The 27,828-nt window shown below is 42.2% G+C and overlaps 1 protein-coding gene across 12 annotated transcripts; it reads left to right on the forward strand.

Annotated features, from left to right (window-relative positions):
• The first annotated feature begins 927 nt into the window (after window positions 1–927).
• On the forward strand, window positions 928–27,828 carry LOC109882773 (lipopolysaccharide-induced tumor necrosis factor-alpha factor homolog). 12 transcript variants are annotated; one of them, XR_004206837.1, is made up of 7 exons: window positions 1,065–1,237; window positions 1,396–1,448; window positions 4,370–4,500; window positions 4,633–4,711; window positions 22,027–23,459; window positions 26,040–26,184; window positions 26,379–27,828. XR_004206837.1 is itself a non-coding variant. In XM_031814156.1 (7 exons), exons 4-7 carry the CDS (start codon window positions 22,043–22,045, stop codon window positions 26,482–26,484), a joined length of 501 nt encoding a protein of 166 aa, XP_031670016.1. In that variant the 5' UTR covers window positions 1,095–1,237; window positions 1,396–1,448; window positions 4,659–4,711; window positions 22,027–22,042; the 3' UTR covers window positions 26,485–27,828. The 12 variants fall into 12 exon arrangements, 11 of the variants coding, with proteins under 11 accessions (XP_031670017.1, XP_031670023.1, XP_031670019.1 ...); XM_031814156.1 differs by lacking the exon at window positions 4,370–4,500 and having other exon boundaries at window positions 1,095–1,237; window positions 4,659–4,711; window positions 22,027–22,223; window positions 23,391–23,459; XM_031814157.1 differs by lacking the exons at window positions 1,396–1,448; window positions 4,370–4,500 and having other exon boundaries at window positions 928–1,237; window positions 22,027–22,223; window positions 23,391–23,459.

Genomic DNA, 27,828 nt, shown 5'->3' on the forward strand with positions numbered 1-27,828 from the left:
CCCTAAATTTGACCTATGCACATCAATAGCAGTACCAGGTCCAGTAAGCTGAGTTTGCAGTAAAAGCCCTGTGCAATATCTCAAATGTACGGTTAGGCTGTTCATTAGATGTTTGTTTTTTATGTTTTTCTCCTATTTCCATGCCATGGGACCATGTTAGATTGTGTTGAAGTTGTAGTGAATGAAATTAACTCTATTTGGAAAAACAAATCATGGGGAAGAGCCCCCTAGGCCAGAACCCCCAACCCACCCCCCCACATCTCCAATCAAAGTTATTCCCCTGTCTGTCACCATGTGCTGTGTCTAATGTTTATAATGTGGAGTCTTACACAGTCAGAGAATCCAAATATTAACAGATGCATGTTTTCCATTGTGTGCTGCTATTTTGTCCAGGTCTGTCTTGTAAAACAGGTTTCTACTCTCAATGTGACTAAACTGGTAAAATATGTTTTTTTTAAATGTCCTATTTCCATGCCATGGGACCATGTTAGATTGTTTAGAAGTGAAAGTGAATGAAATGAACCCTATTTGGAAAAAAACTAATCTTGGGGAAGAGCCCCCTAACTCGACTAGTTGAGTTGTGGAGTTGTTTATCCATACAAAGTAGGTGACATTTCTCAGTAGCCTTCCCAGACACACTTTTCCTTTGAGATAGATAGGCTTTCCCCAGATTGTTTGAATGAGTCGTGACAGTATCATACTATATGCAGCAGAGGGCAGCATTCATCTGAGACAGAAATTGGCGATTCAAAAAAAGTCATGATTGGGAGTTTTTTGTAGTGACTTGTTGAGAATGGCCAGTCACAGGACTGCCAAAAGAGCCTGAGCCAATCAGATGCGGGCAGGGTCAGTAACATTGTCATTTCTCATTCTAACAAATCGTCACTAGGAGTCAAAGAGTGTTGAGAAATGACAAATACTTACAATTGAATAATACCTTAATCTGGTGGGAAGTGAACTGGCAAACGGAGGGATGCTGGTATCAAATCCTAGATGCCATTGCCAGCCGTTGTGCCCTTGAGCAAGACACCCCCCCCCCCCCCCCCCCACACCTCCCTCCCTCTCTCTTCATCTGTTTCTCTTTCACTGAAACTGTATTGGAGCAGGTTCTTTTGTTTGCATGTTCTTGTGGAACTCTTTCATTCCTTCAGCCTACATTGGTATTTCAACACTTTCCTTTGATTGCAACCACTTGAACAGCATCACAAAACACAGGAGGTCCCAATGCTAACGTAAGGTAAGAGTTTCAACAGTTAAACAATTTCCTGTAATATCAGAAACTGTAGGAGGTTTTGGGAAGTTTGCTTTTACTCCTCCCTCTCATACACTCTCCTCCTCCCACCAATTATTCTTCGCTCTTAAATCAAAGGTACATCAGTCTTTCTTTTCTCCCAGGACCGGATAGTTCCAGGCCATCAGCCCAGTCGTTCACCCCAGGAATCCTTCAGGTATTTGGGCCAGGGATTAGAGATTCTCCCTTTAGGAGATCATGGACTGTGGGGGGATAAGGAGGAGAGGAGTATTATGCTCTGCAGCATGCGACGCCGTTCAGGTCACAGTCCTTTTGGTTATTTGACGCGTGAAATAGTCTTATTTGATTTATCAAATAGTGTTATTTGATGTGTTCATTTTAACACACAAGACCTGATGGAAACATCTACTTTACGCAGGTTTGCTCTATCCAGCCTGTAATGATTTCCATGTTCAGCTGTAGGTTTCCATGTTCAGCTCTAGGTTGAGCAGGTAGTGTGAAGTAGAGCAGGTCAGACTCTAGTGGATGACATATTTATGCATATTTGAAATTGTCAAAATATGGCATCCTGGTTTATTTTACTTCCGTAGCAATTTACTATCGTCTACTAGGGGCAACGCAAGCACCGATTAACAGCTAGTGGGCCTCGTTACAGATCTACGGCTCAGAGGATGTTGGGTTCAATCCCAGTGCTAGGCACCCATTTTAATATAGAGTTTTAAATGTTTTAGCATATGCATATTTATTTCTGCAACAACACACTCACTCATCACAAATGTTAAGCAAGCTAGTTACAGTGACTCCTATAGACATGATTGACATCAGGAAAAGAGGGTAGGCTATCAGCTAATCGTTGATATTGATGTAAATCTGCTCGTTAGCTAGCTCAATACTTGTTTTACTGATTGTGATTCATCTTCAATGCTCTTAAATAATAACTTCATCATATAGCCATGATATATGGCTGGCTGGCCATATAGAGAGAGGTTTGTGAGGATATTTTAGTATAGGGTGGTTAGCTAGAGTCTAGACTACCTGTGTTCAGTGCTTCATTTGTACCAGAACGCATAAAAACATCCCCTTAATAATAAAGCATTGTATGCATATCAGTGCATTTGCATAGTGGCATAGAGCAGTACAGTAGAGGCGCATACAGAAGTTGCACACACGGGGAACATTGGGTGGGTATAATTTGGGGAACGTTCCAACAGGAATCTGTTCCAAAAACTTCGTAAATAACAAGGATTCCAACAAACAACGCATACACAGTTGTATAGCGGCAGAACAGGATACCGGGTAGGGAAAGTGCAATTTTGTTACATTTTCCCACGCACCAGGTGTATTCCGAAAAATGTCTGTCCTCACTCTGGTAGCCTATGGACAAACATTAAGAATAAGCTACGTGGTGAGTTGATCATGCTACTTTGTATGCGTTGTTTGTTGGCATCCTTGTTATTAACGACGTTTTTGGAACAGATTCCTGTTGGACCGTTCCACAAATTATACCCACCCCTTTTACATGACTGGAGGCTGAGCAAAATCTTTTTCAGCACAAATAATGGAAATGACAGGTTACTTTGACACTGACAAACTGAGAACCGAAGTTCAATAAAAACAACCAATCTTTCCAGTTTCACTGCCTCAGATGCTCAGATCACTCTCTGGCGATGGCAGATGAGCTCATTCCAAAAGCATATCGCTCCTGTCCACAGCTCGTCTCATAGACTAGAAGTAAAATAGCAAATGTAAATCCAGGACACTGAAATTAGTATGATATGTTACATTTGGTATGGTTACATAAGACAGAAAGTCCCACCATAATGCCTGTGCATTTTTTACTTCTAACCCCTTTTAAACTTGGTTTTAGCTACAGAAGTGTATAATTGGATTGATAAATATCTGTGCACGTGCCTAACAGAAAGGGTAGTCATTTTTCACATGTAATACACAGCAACGGGAAGTTTCCATACAAGTTGAGTAGTAGCAAAAAAATACAGGAAATTCAATGAGCAGCACAACCCTAAATTTGACCTATGCACATCAATAGCAGTACCAGGTCCAGTAAGCTGAGTTTGCAGTAAAAGCCCTGTGCAATATCTCAAATGTACGGTTAGGCTGTTCATTAGATGTTTTTCTCCTATTTCCATGCCATGGGACCATGTTAGATTGTGTTGAAGTTGTAGTGAATGAAATTAACTCTATTTGGAAAAACAAATCATGGGGAAGAGCCCCCTAGGCCAGAACCCCCAACCCACCCCCCACATCTCCAATCAAAGTTATTCCCCTGTCTGTCACCATGTGCTGTGTCTAATGTTTATAATGTGGAGTCTTACACAGTCAGAGAATCCAAATATTAACAGATGCATGTTTTCCATTGTGTGCTGCTATTTTGTCCAGGTCTGTCTTGTAAAACAGGTTTCTACTCTCAATGTGACTAAACTGGTAAAATATGTTTTTTTTAAATGTCCTATTTCCATGCCATGGGACCATGTTAGATTGTTTAGAAGTGAAAGTGAATGAAATGAACCCTATTTGGAAAAAAACTAATCTTGGGGAAGAGCCCCCTAACTCGACTAGTTGAGTTGTGGAGTTGTTTATCCATACAAAGTAGGTGACATTTCTCAGTAGCCTTCCCAGACACACTTTTCCTTTGAGATAGATAGGCTTTCCCCAGATTGTTTGAATGAGTCGTGACAGTATCATACTATATGCAGCAGAGGGCAGCATTCATCTGAGACAGAAATTGGCGATTCAAAAAAAGTCATGATTGGGAGTTTTTGTAGTGACGTGTTGAGAATGGCCAGTCACAGGACTGCCAAAAGAGCCTGAGCCAATCAGATGCGGGCAGGGTCAGTAACATTGTCATTTCTCATTCTAACAAATCATCACTAGGAGTCAAAGAGTGTTGAGAAATAACAAATACTTACAATTGAATAATACCTTAATCTGGCGGGAAGTGAACTGGCAAACGGAGGGATGCTGGTATCAAATCCTAGATGCCATTGCCAGCCGTTGTGCCCTTGAGCAAGACACCCCCCCCCCCCCCCCCCCCCCCCCCCACACCTCCCTCCCTCTCTCTTCATCTGTTTCTCTTTCACTGAAACTGTATTGGAGCAGGTTCTTTTGTTTGCATGTTCTTGTGGAACTCTTTCATTCCTTCAGCCTACATTGGTATTTCAACACTTTCCTTTGATTGCAACCACTTGAACAGCATCACAAAACACAGGAGGTCCCAATGCTAACGTAAGGTAAGAGTTTCAACAGTTAAACAATTTCCTGTAATATCAGAAACTGTAGGAGGTCTTGGGAAGCTTGCTTTTCCTCCTCCCTCTCATACACTCTCCTCCTCCCACCACTTCTTCTTCGCTCTTAAACCAAAGGTACCTCAGTCTTTCTCTTCTCCCAGGACCGGATAGTTCCAGGTCCTCAGCCCAGTCGTTCACCCCAGGAATCCTTCAGGTATTTGGGCCAGGGATTAGAGATTCTCCCTTTAGGAGATCATGGACTGTGGGGGGATAAGGAGGAGAGGAGTATTATGCTCTGCAGCATGCGACGCCGTTCAGGTCACAGTCCTTTTGGTTATTTGACGCGTGAAATAGTCTTATTTGATTTATCAAATAGTGTTATTTGATGTGTTCATTTTGACACACAAGACCTGAACGGCCTTTCATACTGTAGTAGAGGTTTGGGGTTAAGAGCTAGCCTAAAGCCTGGGATACAGACCGTCACTTGCAAATGTTTGTCTACAAATTCATCTTGTATGGAGCCTACACACGTAGGATCTTAATTTGATCACCCTCTTGCTGGAGAACTTAAACGTTTGTAATTTCCACTTTGAAAAGTATCAACCCCTACAAAACGTCCATTAATTATAATCCACATAATAGTTCACATTTCCTGTTGCTGCAGGATATTTTTCCTGCTGTAGCAAACTGGTCAAATTAAGATCCAACATCTGTATTTTATCCTGTTTTCTACAGCAGTATTTGTGTTATAGGAGAGATTTATGTTGGTCTGTCCTCTGTTAAATAGTATTATTATGAGAAGAGAGGAGAAGCTGTTAAAATGACTGTGTTGAAAGGGAATGTCTTTCTGTCATCTACAGTTAGTCGTGAGGAAATCCTTGTTAGGGTGTGGCACTACTTGTGTACTAAAATTGTTGGCGTGAGTTCATGAAAACATGATAAGATGGCACCGAGCTGGAGGAAATTGACTGGCCGTATTTACTCTGAGTAGGAGCCAACTCAGGGTAGAGTGCACAGGAGGTTGGTGGCACCTTAATTGGGGAGGATGGCTCGTGGTAATGGCTGGAGCAGAATGAGTGTAATGGTATAAAAACAACATCAAACACAAGGTTTCCATGTGTTGGATGCCATTCCATCCACTCCGTTCCAGACATTATTATGAGCCGTCCTCCCGTCAGCAGCCTCCACTGGTAGTTTAAACACGGACACACAACCTCATACACACTGTATGTTTACTGTATAGACTCAACTTAATATAGCTTGAATATAGTTACAGTAAGCAATTTCATACTATAGAAAAACACAACCATACTAACAGCTTTACTGTACAATAGATACACTACTTCAGAATGCAGATGTATTATTCACTACAATACAGATACACTACTTCAGAATGCAGATGTATTATTCACTACAATACAGATGCACTACTTCAGAATGCAGATGTACTATTCACTACAATACAGATGCACTACTTCAGAATGCAGATGTATTATTCACTACAATACAGATGCACTACTTCAGAATGCAGATGTATTATTCACTACAATACAGATGCACTACTTCAGAATGCAGATGTATTATTCACTACAATACAGATGCACTACTTCAGAATGCAGATGTATTATTCACTACAATACAGATGCACTACTTCAGAATGCAGATGTATTATTCACTACAATACAGATGCACTACTTCAGAATGCAGATGTATTATTCACTACAATACAGATGCACTACTTCAGAATGCAGATGTACTATTCACTACAATACAGATGCACTACTTCGTCCAAGTACACCATTTAGATCATGTGAAAGCTTTAGTAGGCTATCCAGAGGCTTTATCAAATCAATAAGAGGAGAGATGGAGGGACATAGGGAGGGAAACAGGGGGAGTCCACTGTCTCAAGGCAACATTTACAACATTACTCCTTCTTAATGGGTTCATACAGCAGCCAGATAACATATACCGTAATTGCTGGACTATAATCCGCTACTTTTTTCCAACGCTTTGAACCTCGCGGTTTATACAATGATGCGGCTAATTTATGGATTTTTCCCGCTTTCACAAGATTCATGCCACCAAAAAACTGAGCACCGTCACATAATACGACGTAAATCGAGCGCGCTCAAACTTCCCATCATTCTGATTACGGTAGTCATTTTGTCTCTCATCATGGCAAAGACACGGAGAAATGCATATGATGCAGCTTTCAAGTTGAAGGCGATCGATCTGGCTGTTGGAAAAGGGAATAGAGCTGCTGCATGGGAGCTTGGCCTTAATGAGTCAATGATAAGATGTTGGAAACAGCAGCGTGAGGAACTGACTCAGTGCAAAAAGACAAAAGCTTTCAGAGGGAAGAAAAGCAGATGGCCCGAACTAGAAAATGAGCTTGAAGACTGGGTCAACACACAGAGAGCAGACGGCCGAGGTGTTTCAACTGTGCAGATCCGACTGAAAGCCAAAACAATCGCCACCGCAATGAAGTTTGAGGATTTTAGAGGTGGACCATCGTGGTGTCTAAGATTTATGAGACGTAAAGGCCTGTCCATCAGGGTACGGATGAGTCTGTGTCAGCAGCTCCCTCCCGACTATGAGGAAAAAGTTTCAAACTTCCACAAATTCACTGATGCAAAGATAGAGGAGCATTCCATCGGCCCGCACGACATCATAAATATGGATAAGGTTCCTCTGACGTTTGACCTGCCTCTCACTCGGACTGTCAACAGGAAAGGCGAATCATCCGTCACGTTGAAAACAACTGGGCATGAAAAAACGCACTTCACCTGTGTTCTGAGCTGCACGGCATCGGGAGAAAAACACACTTCACCTGTGTTCTGAGCTGCACGGCATCGGGAGAAAAGCTTCCACCGATGCTGATTTTTAAACGCATGACGATGCCAAAAGAAAAATCCCGAGAGGAATTGTTATGAAAGGATGGATGACGGAAGGCCTAATGCATGAATGGCATACGGAATGTTACGGCAAGCGACCGGGAGGATTCTTTCACAAGAACAAGGCATTGCTCGTGTTGGACAGCATGAGGGCCCACATAACAGATTCTGTGAAAGAAGCCATCAAGAGGACAAACTCAATTCCAGCTGTGATTCCTGGCGGCACAACAAAGTATTTGCAGCCACTGGACATCAGTGTAAATCGTGCATTTAAGGTGTCGTTCAGTGGGAGGCTTGGATGACAAGTGGGGAGAAATCCTTCACTAAAACGGGCTGCATGCAAAGAGCATCTTATGGTCAAGTCTGCCAGTGGGTCCTGACAGCGTGGAGCTTTGTCAAAAAATCCACTATCATCAACGGGTTTCGAAAGGCTGGACTGCTGCGTGTTGTTGAGGGCAGTTCAGCAGGGAATTTGCCTCCGGATGAAAGTGACGAGAGCGACAATGAACGATCCAACATCGCATGAAGAAATTCTGAGGCTATTCAACGCCGACACCGAAGGAGATGACTTCAGTGGTTTCAGTGCACAGGAGGAGGAAGATAGTGACCAATGACTTTACTGGTAGGCTACTGTTTAATTTTTGTTACAAGCCGTGTTTCGTTTAAAGGCTGTGTAAAGTTAATTTGTTTCAATGTACCGGTAGGCACCTGTGGCTTATAGACATGTGCGGCGTATTTATGTACAAAATACATTTTTTTTTAAAAATCAGTTGGTGCGGTTTATATTCAGGTGTGCTTAATAGTCCAGCAATTACGGTAGCTTGCCTCAATTTCCAAGCTTACTTATAAGCCGAGTGATGAACGAGATGTGGGAGTATTAACATATAGCAGGGTTTCTTTATCCTGGTTCTGGGGACCAACAGAGGTGCACATATTTGTTCTTGCCCATCACTAACACCACCTGATTCAGCCAGTAAAATGCTTGATATTAAGTTGATTTGTTTAAACGGGTGGGTTAGTAATGACTTTTATAGTAGTACAGACTAATGAGCAGTGGCGGTTCTAGGTTGTATGGCTCCCTGGGCGAACCCCACCTTCAGGGTAGCCAATGTGCGGGGACACCGGTTAGTCGGGCTAATTTAAGGTAGTATGTACATGAATGTATAGTTTAAGTGACTCCCCCTCCACTCAATATTTTTGTTAAACAGAAAACCCAGACATATGGCAGCAGATCCACAAGGTCTGCCATGAGAGGTGACTGTATAGTTCCCCTAAGGAAAAGCACCTTTAGTAAATCTGCATTCAAGGTGAGAGCTTCCCATGTCTGGAATACACTGCCATCAGACACACATAACTGCACCACATATCACACTTTCACAAAATGCTTGAAGACATGGCTAAAGGTCAATCAGATTTGTGAACATGGTCCCTAGCTGTGTGTTGCCGCTCTCCATGTTGTCTGTTGTCTGTAGCTTGTGAGGTGTGGAAACACTTTGTTGCTTTTATGAATTTTGTCTTGCTGCTTTTTGTTTTATGCTGATCTGTCTGTATGCTACGTCTTGCTTGTCCTATGTTGCTCTGTCTGTATGCTATGTCTTGCTTGTTCTATGTTGCTATTGTCTATATTGTAATTGTTTTTAATAACCTGCCCAGGGACTGCGGTTGAAAATTAGCCGGTTGGCTAAAACCGGCACTTTTACTGAAATGTTGATTAATGTGCACTGTCCCTGTAAAAATAAACTCAAACTCAAACTATGCATATATGATAAAATGAGAGTAGCAGCAGCGTAAGGGAGGGGATTGGGGACACACAATGCAAATAGTCTGGGTAGCCATTTGATTACCTGTTCAGGGGTCTTATGGCTTGGGGGTAAAAACTGTTGAGAAGCCTTTTAGTCCTAGACTGGCGCTCCGGTTCCACTTGCCATGCGGAAGTAGAGAGAACAGTCTATGACTGGGGTGGCTGGGGTCTTTGACAATGTTTAGGGCCTTCCACTGACACCGCCTGATGTAGAGGTCCTGGATGGCAGGCAGCTTAGCCATAGTGATGTACTGGGCCGTACGCACTACCCTCTGTAGTGTCTTGCAGTCAGAGGCCGAGCAGGTGCCGTACCTGGCAGTGATGCAACCAGTCAAGATGCTCTCGATGTTGCAGCTGTAGAACCTTTTGAGGATCTGAGGACCCATGTCAAATCTTTTGAGTTTCCTGAGGGGAAATAGGGTTTGTTGTGCCCTCTTCACAGCTGTCTTGGTGTGTTTGGATCATTCTAATTTGTTGGTGATGTGGACACCAAGGACCATGAAGCTCTCAACCTGCTCCACTACAGCCCTGTCGATGAGAATGGGGGCGTGCTCGGTCCTCCTTTTCCTGTAGTCCACAATCATTTCCTTAGCATCACCTGGCCAGGTCTCTGACCTCCTCCCTATAGGCTGTCTCATCATTGTCGATGATCAGGCCTACCCCTGTTATGTCGTCTGCAAACTTAATGATGGTGTTGGAGTTGTGCCTGGGCATGCAGTCGTGGGTGAACAGGGAGTACAGGAGGGGACTGAGCACGCACCCCTGAGGGGCTCCAGTGTTGAGGATCAGTGTGGCAAATATGTTGCTACCTACTCTTACCACCTGGGGGTGGCCCGTCAGGAAGTCCAGGATCCAGTTGCAGAGGGAGATGTTTAGTCTCAGGATCCTTAGCTTAGTGATGAGCTTTGAGGGTACTATGGTGTTGAACACTGAGCTGTAGTCAATTAATAGATTTCTCACGTAGGTGTTCCTTTTGTCCAGGAGGGAAAGGGCGGTGTGAAGTGCAATAGAGATTGCATCATCTGTGGATCTGTTGGGTGGTATGCAAATTGAAGTGGGTCTATGGTTTCTGGGATGATGGTGTTGATGTGAGCAATTACCAGCCTTTCAATGCACTTCATGGCTACGGACATGAATGCTACGGGTCTGTAGTCATTTAGGCAAGTTGCCTTAGTGCTCTTGGGCACAGGGACTATGGTAGTCTGCTTGAAACATGTTGGTATTACAGACTCAATCAGGGACATGTTGAAAATGTCAGTGAAGACACCTGCCAGTTGGTCAGCACATGCTCAGGGTACACATCCTGGTAATCAGTTTGGCCTTGTGAATGTTGACCTGCTTAAAGGTCTTACTCACATCGGCTACGGAGAGCGTGATCACACAGTCGTCCGGAACATCTGATGCTCTCATGCATGCCTCAGTGTTGCTTGCCTCGAAGCGAGCGTAGAAGTGTTTTAGCTCGTCTGGTAGGCTCATGTCACTGCGCAGCTCGCGGCTGTGCTTCCCTTTGTAGTCTGTAATAGTTTGCAAGCCCTGCCACATAAGACGAGTATCGGAGCTGGTGTAGTATGATTCAATCTTAGCCCTGTATTGGCACTTTGCCTGTTTGATGGTTCATCTGAGGGCATGGCAGGATTTCTTATACGCTTCTTGTTAGAGTCCTGAACTTTGAAAGTGGCAGCTCTACCCTTTAGCTCGGTGCGAATGTTGACTGTAATCCATGGCTTTTGGTTGGGATATGTACGTACGGTCACTTTGGGGATGACGTCCTCGATGCACTTATTGATGAAGCCAGTGACTGATGTGGTGTACTCATCAATGCATTTGGAAGAATCCTGGAACATGTTCCAGTCTGTGATAGCAAAACAGTCCTATAGTTTAGCATCTGCTTCATCTGACCACTTTTTATAGACCGAGTCACTGGTGCATCCTGCTTGATTTTCGCTTGTAAGCAGGAATCGGGAGGATAGAATTGTGGTCAGATTTACCAAATGGAGGGTGAGGGAGAGCTTTGTACACGTCTCTGTGTGTGGAGTACATTTGATCTAGAGTTATTTTCCCTCTGGTTGCACATTTAACATGTTGATAGAAATTAGGTCAAACTGATTTAAGTTTGCCTGCATTAGTCCCCAGCCACCAGGAGTGCCGCCTCTGAGTGAGCGGTTTCCTGTTAGCTTATTTCCTTATACAGCTGACTGAGTGCAGTCTTAGTGCTGGCATCTGTCTGTGGTGGTAAATAAACAGCCACGAAAAGTATAGATGAAAACTCTCTTGGCAAATAGTGTCTTACTGTGTTTTACAAATAGAGTGCTGTTCTATCTAGCCGGTGCAACGTATATCCCGCTAGCTGAATATCCATGTCATCATTCAGCCACGATTCCATGAATCTTAAGATGATACAATTTTTGATGTCTCGTTGGTAGGATATTGATGATCGTACCTCGTCTAATTTATTGTCCAATGATTGTACGTTGGCAAGTAATATTGACGGTAGTGGAAGCTTTCCCACTCGCCTTCTGCGGATCCTTACGAGGCACCCTGCCCTGTTACCTCTGTACCTGCATCTCTTTCTCTTGCCAATAACGGGGATGTTGACCTTGTCGGGTGTTCGAAGAATGTCCTCTGCGTCCTGCTTGTTGACGGAAAAAAAAATCTGATCGCTGTCCTGATATCCAGAAGCTATTTTCTGCATTAAGATACGGTGACAGAACATGTACAAAATAAGTTACAAATAATGCAAAAAACCCCACATAGTGCAATTGGTTAGGTGCTCGTAAAACTGCTGCCATTTACTCTGCCATTTTTTTAGATGAGGGACAATGGTCGCTACTGTTTCTCTCCATGCTTGAGTTAAGTCTCTTCTGGGACCCCCTTAACAACCCCAATGTGTTATTGTCTGAAGTGTTTCATTGGTTAGACCAGATAATAGGGAACTGGCTCACATTTCAGTTCCACATTTCAAGAACCCCAGTCTAGAAAAGTACAAGTTTTTGTGAGATCTGTGACATTTATCACCACTCAACAACACCATAAGACTGTTTGTCCACTGAGCTAAAGCCTGGGCTTCAAAGACAGATGGTCATAGGATAGTCACACACTATTGAGAGATGAGGAAAAACAGTTTTCCACTTCCTCCTTAGTATTCTACAGCAATTGACCCCATTGTTTCACATTCACTTTTTCTTTTAAGAAAAATTATAGAATAAGAGTTGTGTAGGAGTAGCTATAGGTAAACAAACACATGCTTTTTGTGAGAAGTTGTCATGGCAACCCGCAGGAAGTGTGGTAGGAAGAAAAAGGAGATGGAAATAAGTATGGTAGGTATAGAAACTCTGACCAGGTGCTTAACACAACATAATAATATAATGCAACACAACAACATTGGCTGTAGTGACCATAACATTGTAACAATAACAAGGAAAGCCAAAGTGCCAAATGTTGGGCCTAAAGTAAGTTCTAAGAGATCATACAAAATATTTTCTCAGGACTCTTTTGTTGAAGATGTAAAACATTTATGTTGATCTGATGCGTATGGGGAAGTGAATCCAGATGCAGAACTGGAAGTATTTGTAAAATGATTTATGCAAATTGTTGATGTGTAAGAAATCAACTGTGAGAACTGTAGAGCCCCCTGAATTGATGATGCATTGAAAAATTGTATGGTTCAAAGATGTGACTCTAAAGAGCTGCTCAGGTTATTGGTTGACATACTGTCAGTTGTGACTAAGCCTAACAAAAATAATAAATTATATTACCAAACCAAGATAAATGACATAAAACACAATGGAAAAATACTTTGGAGTACCTAAACTGATAACATGTGCTGAAAACCCAATTAATCTCCATTGTTCATTGAAGTTGATGGGTCATTTACAACAAAACCTTTTGGTGTTGCCAATCATTTCAATGACTCTCACTAGTGAAGTGGAAAACCTCAGAAGGGAAATGACAACACCGAACAGGGAACTGTCATATTTTTGTATAAAATATCTAATAATGAAATGGAAGGGTTATTGTTTTGAATTTGGTCACGTTAGTGTGGGAGAGGTGGAAAAACTATTGTTATCCATCACTAATGAAAAACCACCAGGTAAAGACAATCTTGATGGGAAACTATTGAGAATGGTAGCAGACTGGATTTTCACCACTATTTGCTATATCTTTAACCAAAGCCTAAAGGAGTGCGTGTCCACAGGTGTGGAAGGAAGCTACATGAATTCCATTTCCTAAAAATAGTCAAACACCCTTTGCTGGCTCTAACAGCCGCCCAATCAGTTTGCTGCCTGTTCTTAGTAAACTGATGGAGAGAATTGTGTTTAACCAAATACAATGCTGTTTTTCAGAGTTAACTACTGATTTTCAGCATGTATATAGAGAAGGGCACTCAACTTGTACTGCACTGACTTAGGGGACAGGTGATTGGTTAAAATAGATTGATTATAATAGTTGGAGCTGTAGTGTTAGATTTCAATGCAGCTTATCATAAATTGGTATTGAAGAAACTCACTTGCTTTGGCTTTACATCACCTGCCATCACATTGTTGGAGAGTTATTTATCCAATAGAACCCAATGAAAACTTTTCTAACATCAGACATGTACAATGTGGTGTCCCTCTGGGCAGTTGCCTTGGGCCATCACTTCTCTCTATTTTTACCAATGAATTGCCACTGGTCTTACACAAAGCTAGAATGACTGTATGTGGATGATTATACACTCTATATGTCAGCACCCAAAGCCAGGGAGCTCACTGAAAGTCTAAATAAGGAGTTAGTCAATATCAGAATGAGTGATTCATAATAAACTGTACTAGTTGTTAAGGCTCTGGTCTCGATTACTGTCTGGTAATATGGTCAAGTTCAGAAAAGACCTAGCAAAGCTATAGCTGGCTCAAAGCATAACAGCACACCTTGCCCTTAACTGCACACATACCTAACATCAACAAGATGCATTCCAGTCTTTCCTGGTTAAGGGGTGGATGAGAGATGAACTGCTTCTTAGTTTTTATTTGACTTTATTATTTTTTGTTCCTTAAATGAATAATCTAATCTCTCAGGCAGTAGCAGTCAGCAAAAACTTTTTTTTAAATGTTTGATCATTTAAAAAAAATAGAAAACTGAAATATCACATTTACATAAGTATTCAGACCCTTTACTCAGTACTTTGTTGAAGCACCTTTGGCAGCTATTACAGCATTGAGTCTTCTTGGGTATGATGCTACAAGCATGGCACACCTGTATTTGGAGTTTCTCCCATTTTTCTCTGCAGATCCCCTCAAGCTCTGTCAGGTTGGATCAAATCAAATCAAATTTATTTATATAGCCCTTCGTACATCAGCTGATATCTCAAAGTGCTGTACAGAAACCCAGCCTAAAACCCCAAACAGCAAGCAATGCAGGTGTAGAAGCACGGTGGCTAGGAAAAACTCCCTAGAAAGGCCAATACCTAGGAAGAAACCTAGAGAGGAACCAGGCTATGTGGGGTGGCCAGTCCTCTTCTGGCTGTGCCGGGTGGAGATTATAACAGAACATGGCCAAGATGTTCAAATGTTCATAAATGACCAGCATGGTCGAATAATAATAAGGCAGAACAGTTGAAACTAGAGCAGCAGCACAGTCAGGTGGAAGTTGAAACTGGAGCAGCAGCATGGCCAGGTGGACTGGGGACAGCAAGGAGTCATCATGTCAGGTAGTCCTGGGGCATGGTCCTAGGGCTCAGGTCAGTTGAAACTGGAACAGCAGCATGGCCAGGTGGACTGGGGACAGCAAGGAGTCATCATGTCAGGTAGTCCTGGGGCATGGTCCTAGGGCTCAGGTCAGTTGAAACTGGAACAGCAGCATGGCCAGGTGGACTGGGGACAGCAAGGAGTCATCATGTCAGGTAGTCCTGGGGCATGGTCCTAGGGCTCAGGTCCTCCGAGAGAGAGAAAGAAAGAGAGAAGGAGAGAATTAGAGAACGCACACTTAGATTCACACAGGACACCGAATAGGACAGGAGAAGTACTCCAGATATAACAAACTGACCCCAGCCCCCCGACACAAACTACTGCAGCATAAATACTGGAGGCTGAGACAGGAGGGGTCAGGAGACACTGTGGCCCCATCCGAGGACACCCCCGGACAGGGCCAAACAGGAAGGATATAACCCCACCCACTTTGCCAAAGCACAGCCCCCACACCACTAGAGGGATATCTTCAACCACCAACTTACCATCCTGAGACAAGGCTGAGTATAGCCCACAAAGATCTCCGCCACGGCACAACCCAAGGGGGGGGGGGGGGGGCGCCAACCCAGACAGGATGACCACAACAGTGAATCAACCCACTCAGGTGATGCACCCCCTCCAGGGACGGCATGAGAGAGCCCCAGCAAGCCAGTGACTCAGCCCCTGTAATAGGGTTAGAGGCAGAGAATCCCAGTGGAAAGAGGGGAACCGGCCAGGCAGAGACAGCAAGGGCGGTTCGTTGCTCCAGAGCCTTTCCGTTCACCTTCCCACTCCTGGGCCAGACTACACTCAATCATATGACCCACTGAAGAGATGAGTCTTCAGTAAAGACTTAAAGGTTGAGACCGAGTTTGCGTCTCTGACATGGGTAGGCAGACCGTTCCATAAAAATGGAGCTCTATAGGAGAAAGCCCTGCCTCCAGCTGTTTGCTTAGAAATTCTAGGGACAATTAGGAGGCCTGCGTCTTGTGACCGTAGCGTACGTGTAGGTATGTACGGCAGGACCAAATCAGAGAGATAGGTAGGCGCAAGCCCATGTAATGCTTTGTAGGTTAGCAGTAAAACCTTGAAATCAGCCCTTGCTTTGACAGGAAGCCAGTGTAGAGAGGCTAGCACTGGAGTAATATGATCAAATTTTTTGGTTCTAGTCAGGATTCTAGCAGCCGTATTTAGCACTAACTGAAGTTTATTTAGTGCTTTATCCGGGTAGCCGGAAAATAGAGCATTGCAGTAGTCTAACCTAGAAGTAACAAAAGCATGGATTAATTTTTGGACAGAAAGTTTCTGATTTTTGCAATGTTACGTAGATGGAAAAAAGCTGTCCTCGAAATGGTCTTGATATGTTCTTCAAAAGAGAGATCAGGGTCCAGAGTAACGCCGAGGTCCTTCACAGTTTTATTTGAGACGACTGTACAACCATTAAGATTAATTGTCAGATTCAACAGAAGATCTCTTTGTTTCTTGGGACCTAGAACAAGCATCTCTGTTTTGTCCGAGTTTAATAGTAGAAAGTTTGCAGCCATCCACTTCCTTATGTCTGAAACACATGCTTCTAGCGAGGGCAATTTTGGGGCTTCACCATGTTTCATTGAAATGTACAGCTGTGTGTCATCCGCATAGCAGTGAAGTTAACATTATGTTTTCGAATAACATCCCCAAGAGGTAAAATATATAGTGAAAACAATGGATGGGGAGCGTCACTGCACAGCTATTTTCAGGTCTCTCCAGAGATGTTGGTTCGGGTTGAAGTCTGGGCACTGGCTGGGCCACTCAAGGACATTCAGAGACTTGTCCTGAAGCCACTCCTGCATTGTCTTGGCTGTGTGCTTAGGGTCATTGTTCTGTTGGAAGGTGAACCTTTGCCCCAGTCTGAGGTCCTGAGCGCTCTTCAGCAGGTTTTCATTAAGGATCTCTCTGTACTTTTCTCTGTTTATCTTTCCCTCAATCCTGACTATTCTCCCAGTCCCTGCAGCTGAAAAACATCCCCACAGCATGATTTTGCCAACACCATGATTCACCGTACGGATGGTGCCAGGTTTCCTCCAGACATGACGCTTGGCATTCAGGCCAAAGAATCTTGTTTCTCATGGTCTGATAGTCTTTAAGTGCCTTTTGGCAAACCCCAAGTTGGCTGTCATGTGCCTTTTGCTGAGGGGCTTCCGTCTGGCAACTATACCATAAAGGCCAGATTGGTGGAGTGCTGCAGAGATGGTTGTCCTTCTGGAAGTTTCTCCCATCTCCACAGAGGAACTCTGGAGCTCTCTGACCAAGGCCCTTCTCCCTCGATTGCTCAGTTTGGCCGGGCGGACAGTTCTATGAGGAGTCTTGGTGGTTCCAAACTTCTTCCATTTAAAAATGATGGGGGCCACATTTTTGGCACAGGTGGACTCTACTCAAGTTGTAGAAACATCTCAAAAATGATCAATGGAAACGGGATGCACCTGAGCTCAATTTCGAGTCTCAAAGCAAAGGGTCTGAATAATGTTTTTTATTTTGACTAAATGTGCAAACATTTAAAAAAATATATATATTTTCACTTTGTCAATATGGTGTATTGTGTGTAGATTGCTGAGGAATAACACTGTAAAGTAACAAAATGTTGAGAAAGGGGTCTGAATAGTTTCTGAAGGCATTATATGCTGCAGAGCTGTCTGACATCAATCATTTTACTCGTTTGTCAAAGTAGATGAGGTATACTTTTTCACAAACTGTCTCTGTCCCTGTCGTACATTCCTCATTGATGTGGTCTGTGTGCATCAAACCTAATTTAGCAGGCTTAAAAGAGTATGATGATGCCCTAACAATGAGAGTATTTTTCCCAAAGGCAGTAAGGCAGGTGAAAGGTTTAGGTCCAAAATAAGCCCATAGAAACTCACTTGGTTCATCTCTTCCTCTCTGATCTGTCTTTGAGTAAAAAAAAAAAACTGGCGCAATGGATTATGATCATTACAGTTAATTACCACATTTCTGCACTGTATTTCTTTGAATATTTGCTTAATAAAAACTCCCTTCAGCCCAGCATCCCACATGATTCTTAACTAGATTTCTCTCGTTAATTATTTAATTTCTCTCTAGAGAAATGACGTGTTCGGCTCACAAAAAAAAAAGAACTAAATTGAACCAACTTCGGTCAATTAGTTGTTTAATAACTAATTATTAGTTATTAAAAAATTAAATATGTTGGTTAATCACTCAGCAAACCAACAGGACATGCCACCAGGGGTCTCTTCACAGTCCCCAAGTCCAACATGAATTCACGGCAATGCACAGTATTATACAGAGCCATGATCGATCCATCTCCAATTACTAAAGCAAAAAGCTAAATACCTTTGAAAAACAGATTAAAAAACATATGCAACGGCAGGGACTGTATGTGGACACAAACACATGCACACACAGACGCACTCTAACACACGCAACATTTTTAGTTGCATTGTTCGTATTATGCTTTAGTTGATTGTATATCATTGTATATCATATTTTAAATTTGTGTCCCTGTCCTTGTCAAACCAATACATTTTTCCACCAACTTTAGCATCCCGCCGACTTTATTTCACCTTTTCTCTATGTCTGAAAGGTGTAGCCGGTATCAAAGCCTTTTATTTCCGTGAACTGGCCTAGTCATGATTGTGGTAAAGTTCTGCCTATGGCTTAGTATGAAATGTAGCCATAATGCTGAGGTGGCATTGGCATGCACTACACTCTTAATAACCTCTTGAGACTAGGGGGCAGTATTTTGATGTTTGGATGAAAGACGTACCCAAATGAAACGGCCTATTTCTCAGGCCCAGAAGCTAGAATATGTATATAATTGGCAGATAGAAAACACTCTGAAGTTTCCAAAACTGTCAAAATATTGTCTGTGAGTATAACAGAACTGATATTGCAGGCAAAAACCTGAGGAAAATCCAACTAGGAAGTGCTGTTATTTTGAAACCTCTCTGTTCCATTGCATGCCTTCCCTCCATTTTAAAGGGATATCAACCAGATTCCTTTGCCTATGGCTTCCACATGGTGTGAACAATCTTTAGACATAGTTTCAGGCTTTCATTCTGAAAAATGAGAGAGAATGATCACATTGTGTCAGTGCATAGCTGGGTGTCCCCAGAGTTTTGCATGCACCAACAGCTTGGAGCAGACCTTTTCTCTCTCTCTCTCCTCTTGAAAAAGCTAAAGTCTGGTTGAAATATTATCGATTATTTATTGTAAAAACAACCTGAGGATTGATTATAAAAAACATTTGACATGTTTCTACGAACTTTACGGATACTATTTGGAATTTTCGTCTGCCCGTCGTGACCTGCACGAGCCTGTGGATTACTGAACAAAACGCGCCAACCAAATGGAGGTTTTTAGATATAAAAATAATCTTTATGGAACAAAACAAATATTTATTGTGTAACTGGGAGTCTCGTGAGTGCAAACATCCAAAGATCATCGGATGACCTTAAGCGATTAATTGTATTGCTTTTCTGACTTTCGTGACCAATCTACTTTGCTGCTAGCTGTTTAATGTTTTGTCTGCTGAGAGAGCTGTCCTAACATAAACGCTTGGATAGCTTTCGCTGTAAAGGTTTTTTGAAATCTTACACGCCAGGTGGATTAACAAGCTAAGCTGTGTTTTGGTATATTGCACTTGTGATTTCATGAAAATTAAATATTTTTAGTAATTTAATTTGAATTTGGCGCTCTGCAATTCAGCGGAAAATGATCCCGCTAAAGGGATGGGTGTGCCAAGATTTTTAAGGTCTTGATGGTTGCTAGGCAGTGGTCATTACTACTATCGTCCTTTCTGAACTTTGCGAGGCATGTCACTTCATCCATCTTCGCAAAGCCCACCACCATATGCACGGTTTCTTAATAACCACAACTGGATGGATCCATAAAGAATTTCTTTGGGAACAAATATCACTGAATGGCCAAAATATTTGAATGAAAGTAGGCTAATGCAATTGAAGGCATCAAATTGTTGCTTACTGAAATTCCCAAAGTCATCCAATTGTTATAATACATTTTATTGGAGCAATAGCCTGCTGCGTGTGGTCAACAACTTCAGTGCCGTTTCGGCCTGTTCTGAGACAAGTGGGAACTGGTCTTAATAATTCAATTAATGTCAGATTTATTTCCTTTTCACTGAGTCTCCGTTTGGATATTGGTTATAGGCCACAGCTAGGTTGTAGAAATGTTAGCTACGTTGAGGTGAGTGCTGCTCATGATCATCTTGTCAAGTTGTCTCATTTATTGCCCATGATCAGAACATTTAGCCAACATGCTTAACAAATAGATTATTTTCCTCTTCAGTCGCTTAGTAGCCTAGACCTACTACTGACAACCTTTGACTTGTCTTCATCAATGTGATTTTGTTTCACTGAATCTCTGTGTGTATATTTGGTTCATACTCTGGCTGGGCAAATAAGCTATACCACCTTCACTTATCTATTTGTTTTCTCATCTATCTGATCTTTAATTACTTGTTACTTTTATTTCTTATTCTTATCTGTATTTTTTTCACTGTAAGGTTGGTTAGGGGCTCGTAAGTAAGCATTTCACTGTAAGGTTGGTTAGGGGCTCGTAAGTAAGCATTTCACTGTAAGGTTGGTTAGGGGCTCGTAAGTAAGCATTTCACTGTAAGGTTGGTTAGGGGCTCGTAAGTAAGCATTTCACTGTAAGGTTGGTTAGGGGCTCGTAAGTAAGCATTTCACTGTAAGGTTGGTTAGGGGCTCGTAAGTAAGCATTTCACTGTAAGGTTGGTTAGGGGCTCGTAAGTAAGCATTTCACTGTATTGTTGGTTAGTGGCTCGTAAGTAAGCATTTCACTGTAAGGTTGGTTAGGGGCTCGTAAGTAAGCATTTCACTGTAAGGTTGGTTAGGGGCTCGTAAGTAAGCATTTCACTAAGGTTGGTTAGGGGCTCGTAAGTAAGCATTTCACTGTAAGGTTGGTTAGTGGCTCGTAAGTAAGCATTTCACTGTATTGTTGGTTAGGGGCTCGTAAGTAAGCATTTCACTGTATTGTTGGTTAGGGGCTCGTAAGTAAGCATTTCACTGTATTGTTGGTTAGGGGCTTGTAAGTAAGCATTTCACTGTAAGGTTGTATTCGGCGCATGTGACTAATACTATTTGATTTGATTATCACTGATCAGAACCATTTGGCATGCAATAATGTAGCCTAAATTAAGTGCATGATTTTGCTCGATCACGTATAGACAACTCCAAAAACTTGCAGAGGTTGAAAAAGAGATGAGATGTGGATATATGACAGTGGTTCCCGTGATGCAAGCTGTGGGAAAATATTATTTGTATTTTATTCCATTATAGTCTTAGCCTACCATAACATATATATATATATATATATATATATATATATAGTTGTTGACAGTGGTCAGGGTAAGTGTGTTTAACAAACAAAATAACTTTTGATTTCATGTAGCCTATAGGCTCAAAATAAATTATTTTTATTAGTCTTATAATGTTTCATAGGACTTCTTAAAAACATTGTCAGATTTATTTTTATTTACTTTTTACCCCTTTTCTCCCCGATTTCGTGGGATCCAATTAGTAGTTACAGTATTTTCTCTTCGCTGCAACTCTCGTACAGACTCGGGAGAGGCGAAGGTCGAGAGCCGTGCGTCCTCCGAAACACAACCCAACCAAGCCGCACTGCTTCTTGACACAATGCCCACTTAACCCGGAAGCCAACCGCACCAATGTGTCAGAGGAAACAGTACACCTGGCGACCATGTCAGTGTGCACTGTGGCCGGTCCCCCACAGGAGTCACTAGTGCGGAAGGGGACAAGGACATCCTTGCCAGTCAAACCCTCACGACGGCGGGCCAATTGTACGCCACCCCATGGGTCTCCCGGTCTCAGCCGGCTGCGACAGAGCCTGGTCTCAAACCCAGAATCTCTAGTGGCACAGCTAGCACTGCGATGCAGTGCCTTAGACCACTGCACCACTCAGGAGGCCCAGACAGATTTTTTCTTTCTGTAGGTTAAAATATTTTTTACTATTCATGTTTTTGTTTTATTGTGGACCCCCAGGAAGAGTAGCTGATACTTCTGCAAAAGCTAATGGGGATACAAATAAATAAACACAACAGTTTCCCTCATTGCAGGTAGAGATCAGTCGAGATGGAGAAAGGTTATCCCGGGGATGGTACTTCTGCCCCTCACCCAGGACCTCCCATGACCTATGGGGGGACAGCCACGGACCAGGGCCCCCAGCCAGGCTTGTACCCCCAGCCCCCAGGCGGATACCCTGCCTCCCCTGGTCCTCCACAACCAGGGTTCCAGCCTGGTCCCTACCAGGGAGGTGAGTGTCTACTGGTTCATATTGTACTTTAGAAGGCTGGATTTACTGTATATTCTGTGTGTGAGAACCAAGCATTTTCACATGAGTTTTTGCAACAAACAAATACCTCTTAGAATGTTTGTTTCTATATTTTTTTCTTCTTCGCCATTATCAACTCCATCTTAAAGACGACAGGACACACAACAAACTCTTCTAAAATACACATGTGGGTCTATGGAGATGAATTGAACGTTCTCTGCCTCTTGTGGCAACTACTGTAGATATGATACAAACAGCCCAAGCCAAGTAAGAACACACAACAACAGCTTGGTTGGTGGTTGTGTCTGTCTGTATGTCTGTCCTGCTGTTTGGCTACACTGGTGGAGAATGGAGGCATTGGAAATTACCCTATTTCTTCAGTTCTCCCAAACCATTCAAGCACTTATAAAGTATGAACATACTGTTTCAAAAGTTCTCCGTGTTCTTTCCCCTTTGAATCATATTGATTGTGTTGTGGATTACAGCACAGCAAACACTTACCTCCTTCAAGTACTATTTTCAACACCACTTTGGAAACACTCCCCTTCAATGTCAATAATGTGTGGTGCCAGATGTGTGGAAAAACAGTCAAACACCTACGCACACAATAAACCCTGACCATTATATGTAGCTATGCACATTCTAGTAATTTATCACAGTACATACTCTTATCCAGACACATGTAAACAAGCTCTTATCAAGGGAAGAACATGGGGTGGAACCCATTGGAACTGGAACCCATTGGAACTGGAAATGGGGTGGAACCCATTGGAACTGGAAATTAATTTTACTGGGGGTGAATTTTGTTGATGATATGGTGCAACTATCTGAATGAGTTTGCCCCCAGACCCCCATTTGTGGGTTAACCCAGTTAAAATGATAGTTCAGCGATGTTACATATTTAGACAATTTTTTTCCTTACCTTGAAAGGAGTCTGAGCAAGCAACCTTCAACAACAGACTGCTTTCGAGGTAAGGAAACAATATCTAAATGAAGGCAAACCGCTATGTAAAGCTGTAAAACTCCCTTTAATCAAGTCCATTTCCACCACTGGGTACAATCTTATTCCGCAGTACGTGGTGGTATAGTAATAACATGTTCATTGCATTGTGACCACATTGTGATTGGTATCTTACTCTCCTATTCAAGGTCCCCAAGCAGGTGTGTACACACCTCCACCACAGTACACCTCTGGACCAGGTGGACCGGTGCCAGTCGGTGAGTTGATACTTCCACCACGCACACAGAGTGATGTACAGCTAACCTTGTGGGGACACAAAATTCAGTCCCATTAAAAATCCTATTTTCCCTAACCTTAACTCTAACCCCTAGCCTTAACTCTAACCCATAACCCTAACCTTAACCCCAAACCTTAACCCCAAATGTAACCCTAGCTATTAACCCTGACCCTAAAACTAACCCTAGCGCCTAACCCTAAACCTAATTCTTACCCTAACACTAATTCTAACATGAACAGTAAACCCCCTAGAAATAGCATTTGACCTTGAGGGGACTAACAAAATGTCCCCAGTTGGTCACATTTTGATTTGTTTACTATACTTGTGGGGACTACACACACACACACACACACACACACATTATCAAAGGTTAATTGGGGTCAATGCAAGCTAAATAAGGAACTTACTCGAAGAGTAACCCAAATGCCTGACATGACTTGTGACCTCAACTTGTGACCTGAATAGAATTATTGACCCAAACTGCCCCCTCCAACAATAGCTGTACATAGTTCAGACTGAAACAGTATCGTTTTGTCCAGTTGCCCGCCACAGCGCATTCATATGAAAATGTGAACATATTCAGTCTCTCTGTGTGGGCAGTCTGAGCAGTGCCTGCTTGTACAGGAAGGTCCTTGACAGGAGAGGTGGGCGGGAACAGGAACTCATGGAAAGAATTAAACAGCATTTTCCGGAATGAGAAAGGAAAGGGGAAATACTGGAAAAAAACTCCCAGAATACCTATGAACTGTATCCAAAGCTACTCTGAGAAACCAGGGGATATGAAATTACATAATGTCTCAGTCAGAGCTAGTCTGAGAAACCAGGGGATTTGAAGTTACATAATGTCTCAGTCAGAGCTACTCCAGGAAACCAGGGGATTTGAAGTTACATAATGTCTCAGTCAGAGCTACTCTGAGAAACCAGGGGATTTGAAGTTACAGAATCTCTCAGTCAGAGCTACTCTGAGAAACCAGGAGATATGAAGTTACAGAATCTCTGTCAGAGCTACTCCAGGAAACCAGGAGATATGAAGTTACAGAATCTCTGTCAGAGCTACTCCAGGAAACCAGGGGATATGAAGTTACAGAATGCAAAGTTCAGAAAGCAAAATCTGTCCATCCATTCATAAGAGAGCCAGTTAATGTTTCCATCCATGTTTTGGACGAGGCTTTTCCTCTCTGACTTGTATCCCAAATGGATCCCTATTCCCTTTATAGTGGGCCGATGGGCCCTGGTCAAAACTAGTGCTCTATATAGGTTACAGAGTGCCATTTGAGACACAGACTCTCTCACCCATTTGGGTTGTGACCCTTCTCTAACACTGATGTTATTGTGCTGTGCCAGAGAGGTGCCAGCCAATCATGGTTAATTTGATTTGGAGGCACTCTAAAATGTGTAGCAGACTGCTGGGAATGAATGGTCTCTGATCCTGGATCAGCTTTCCTTCCTCAGCTCTCAGGCAGACTCGACTAGCATTGGTCCCAGATGTGCAATCTACAACGCCATTGCTGTAATTGTCACAATGAGCACAAATAGGTCTGCGACCAGGTTAATATTCTACATTAAACTGGTTCAAAGGAAATAACCTTATCTGCTGTGGAGAACTGTTTAGCAGAACAAAACGATGCCTGAGTAAATATTTAGTCTTTAGAAAGGGAAGGTTATTTGATTCTCTTTGGGCTACTATTCCGGAAGTGCAATTCAACTGTGTTTGTGTGTGTGCTGGTGCACTTGCGCATGTGTGTAGAACGTTTATAAAGCGCAGTTGTACTCAGCAGACCACTAGGTGTCAGCATTGACTTTCACATATTTATTTCTGTCGTTCTAGATAAGGGACATTTAAGTTGTATTCATGATCCACTAAACAGTTCCTTTTACATTACTCTCTTCAATTACGCTACAATCCGTGTCACATCGGTGCCCCTTTTAAAGTTGTAAAGAAGGATGGACGGAAAGTGAGGGAGACAAATGACATGGGAAGAGGCAAGAAAAGAAAGATGGACAGAAGAAGAAAAACATAAAAGATTGGGAAATGTTAGGAAAAATAATAATGAAAAAAATTGAACTTGGTGGGGAACTTGGTTACCTTGACTCTCCTCAGTGACCCATGTAATAATGTCTCCTAACATTGTCTCTCCTTAGTGACCCATGTAATAATGTCTCCTAACATTGTCTCTCCTTAGTGACCCATGTAATAATGTCTCCTAACATTGTCTCTCCTTAGTGACCCATGTAATAATGTCTCCTAACATTGTCTCTCCTCAGTGACCCATGTAATAATGTCTCCTAACATTGTCTCTCCTCAGTGACCCATGTAATAATGTCTCCTAACATTGTCTCTCCTCAGTGACCCATGTAATAATGTCTCCTAACATTGTCTCTCCTCAGTGACCCATGTAATAATGTCTCCTAACATTGTCTCTCCTCAGTGACCCATGTAATAATGTCTCCTAACATTGTCTCTCCTCAGTGACCCATGTAATAATGTCTCCTAACATTGTCTCTCCTCAGTGACCCTTGTAATAATGTCTCCTAACCTTGTGTCTCTCTCTCTCCTTAGTGACCCAGGTAATAATGACTCCTAGCCTGATGGAGGTCGGAGGTTCGACCATGTGTCCCCACTGCCAGCAGCACGTGGTCACCAAGACAGAGACCAACACTGGCCTGCTCACCTGGCTCATCTGTGGTGGCCTCTTCATTGTTGGGTGAGAGAAATGATTCTGTAATGCTATGCTGTAGTATAGCTGTGTATATGACCGACTGGGGTAGGAAACCCATGCACCACACAAGTGTTAGCCCTCTCAACTAAAGCCTATAGGCATACCTTTAATTAGTGCATTATGGAATAGGGTACCATTTTGACAGAGAGAATTCATTAACTCCACTGTTTACCCTCTAGGTGCTGGCCATGCTGCGCCATTCCTTTCTGTGTAGACTCCTGTAAAGACGTGAATCACAGCTGTCCCAACTGCAACAGAATCATCCACGTCTACAAACGCATTTGATATTAATTTGACCTGACTGTACTACCTTTATCTGAAGGACTGGGACATGGCACTTCAATCAAATCAACATTTCTGTGAATGTATGAGGTTCGTATTCACTAGGGCATGTGATGTTGGAAAATGTTTTACAACGAAGAAACAAAAACTAATTCTTATTGGACAAGTCCAGATAGTCCCTCCCTTTTTCAGTCCATTTTCTTCCATTTGGTGCCTAATGAATACAACCCAGGGGTCGCCAAAAGGGTTATGTCTATCCTATATAGTCCCTGAGCAGGTGGTGAGCTTCCCTCAGCTCCACAAAATACTACATAATAAATGCCATTTAGCAGATGCTTTTATCCATTTTTGTATGGGTTGTCCTAGCAGAAATTCAAACCCACAAGTGCCAAGCTCCATCAGGTCCCTGGCTAGACTTGACCCTTGTAGTGACTACCAAAGAGAATCCTGATACCAAAGACTGGTAGTAGCTGCGCTATAGCTGTTTCACTGTAGTTCTGTACTCGTCTGAAGTCCATGAAAGTAAAGGAACTTCTAAACCACTCTTCTTATTGTAATATTGTTACATTGAGATGTATATATCACTTCTTATTGTAATATTGTTACATTGAGATGTATATATCACTTCTTATTGTAATATTGTTACATTGAGATGTATATATCACCATCACTTCTTATTGTAATATTGTTACATTGAGATGTATATATCACCATCATACTTCTTATTGTAATATTGTTACATTGAGATGTATATATCACCATCATACTTCTTATTGTAATATTGTTACATTGAGATGTATATATCACCATCATACTTCTTATTGTAATATTGTTACATTGAGATGTATATATCACCATCATACTTCTTATTGTAATATTGTTACATTGAGATGTATATATCACCATCATACTTCTTATTGTAATATTGTTACATTGAGATGTATATATCACCATCACTTCTTATTGTAATATTGTTACATTGAGATGTATATATCACCATCACTTCTTATTGTAATATTGTTACATTGAGATGTATATATCACCATCACTTCTTATTGTAATATTGTTACATTGAGATGTATATATCACTTCTTATTGTAATATTGTTACATTGAGATGTATATATCACCATCACTTCTTATTGTAACATTGTTACATTGAGATGTTTTGTTATTACACTCTTGCAGTCGTTCCCTCACCGATCCTGTTCTCTTTTTTCCTCTGAACGTTCTACTACTCATTTGTCATAAAAGACCATTGTCAATAATTACAATGGATCTTATGGTTGTCTTTTCACTTCCTGTCTAGTTGCTCTGTAAAGCTCTGATTAAAGTTGACTGTATTGAA

This window comes from Oncorhynchus kisutch, unplaced genomic scaffold (assembly GCF_002021735.2).
Source record: "Oncorhynchus kisutch isolate 150728-3 unplaced genomic scaffold, Okis_V2 Okis06b-Okis10b_hom, whole genome shotgun sequence".
NCBI classification, from domain to species: domain Eukaryota; kingdom Metazoa; phylum Chordata; class Actinopteri; order Salmoniformes; family Salmonidae; genus Oncorhynchus; species Oncorhynchus kisutch.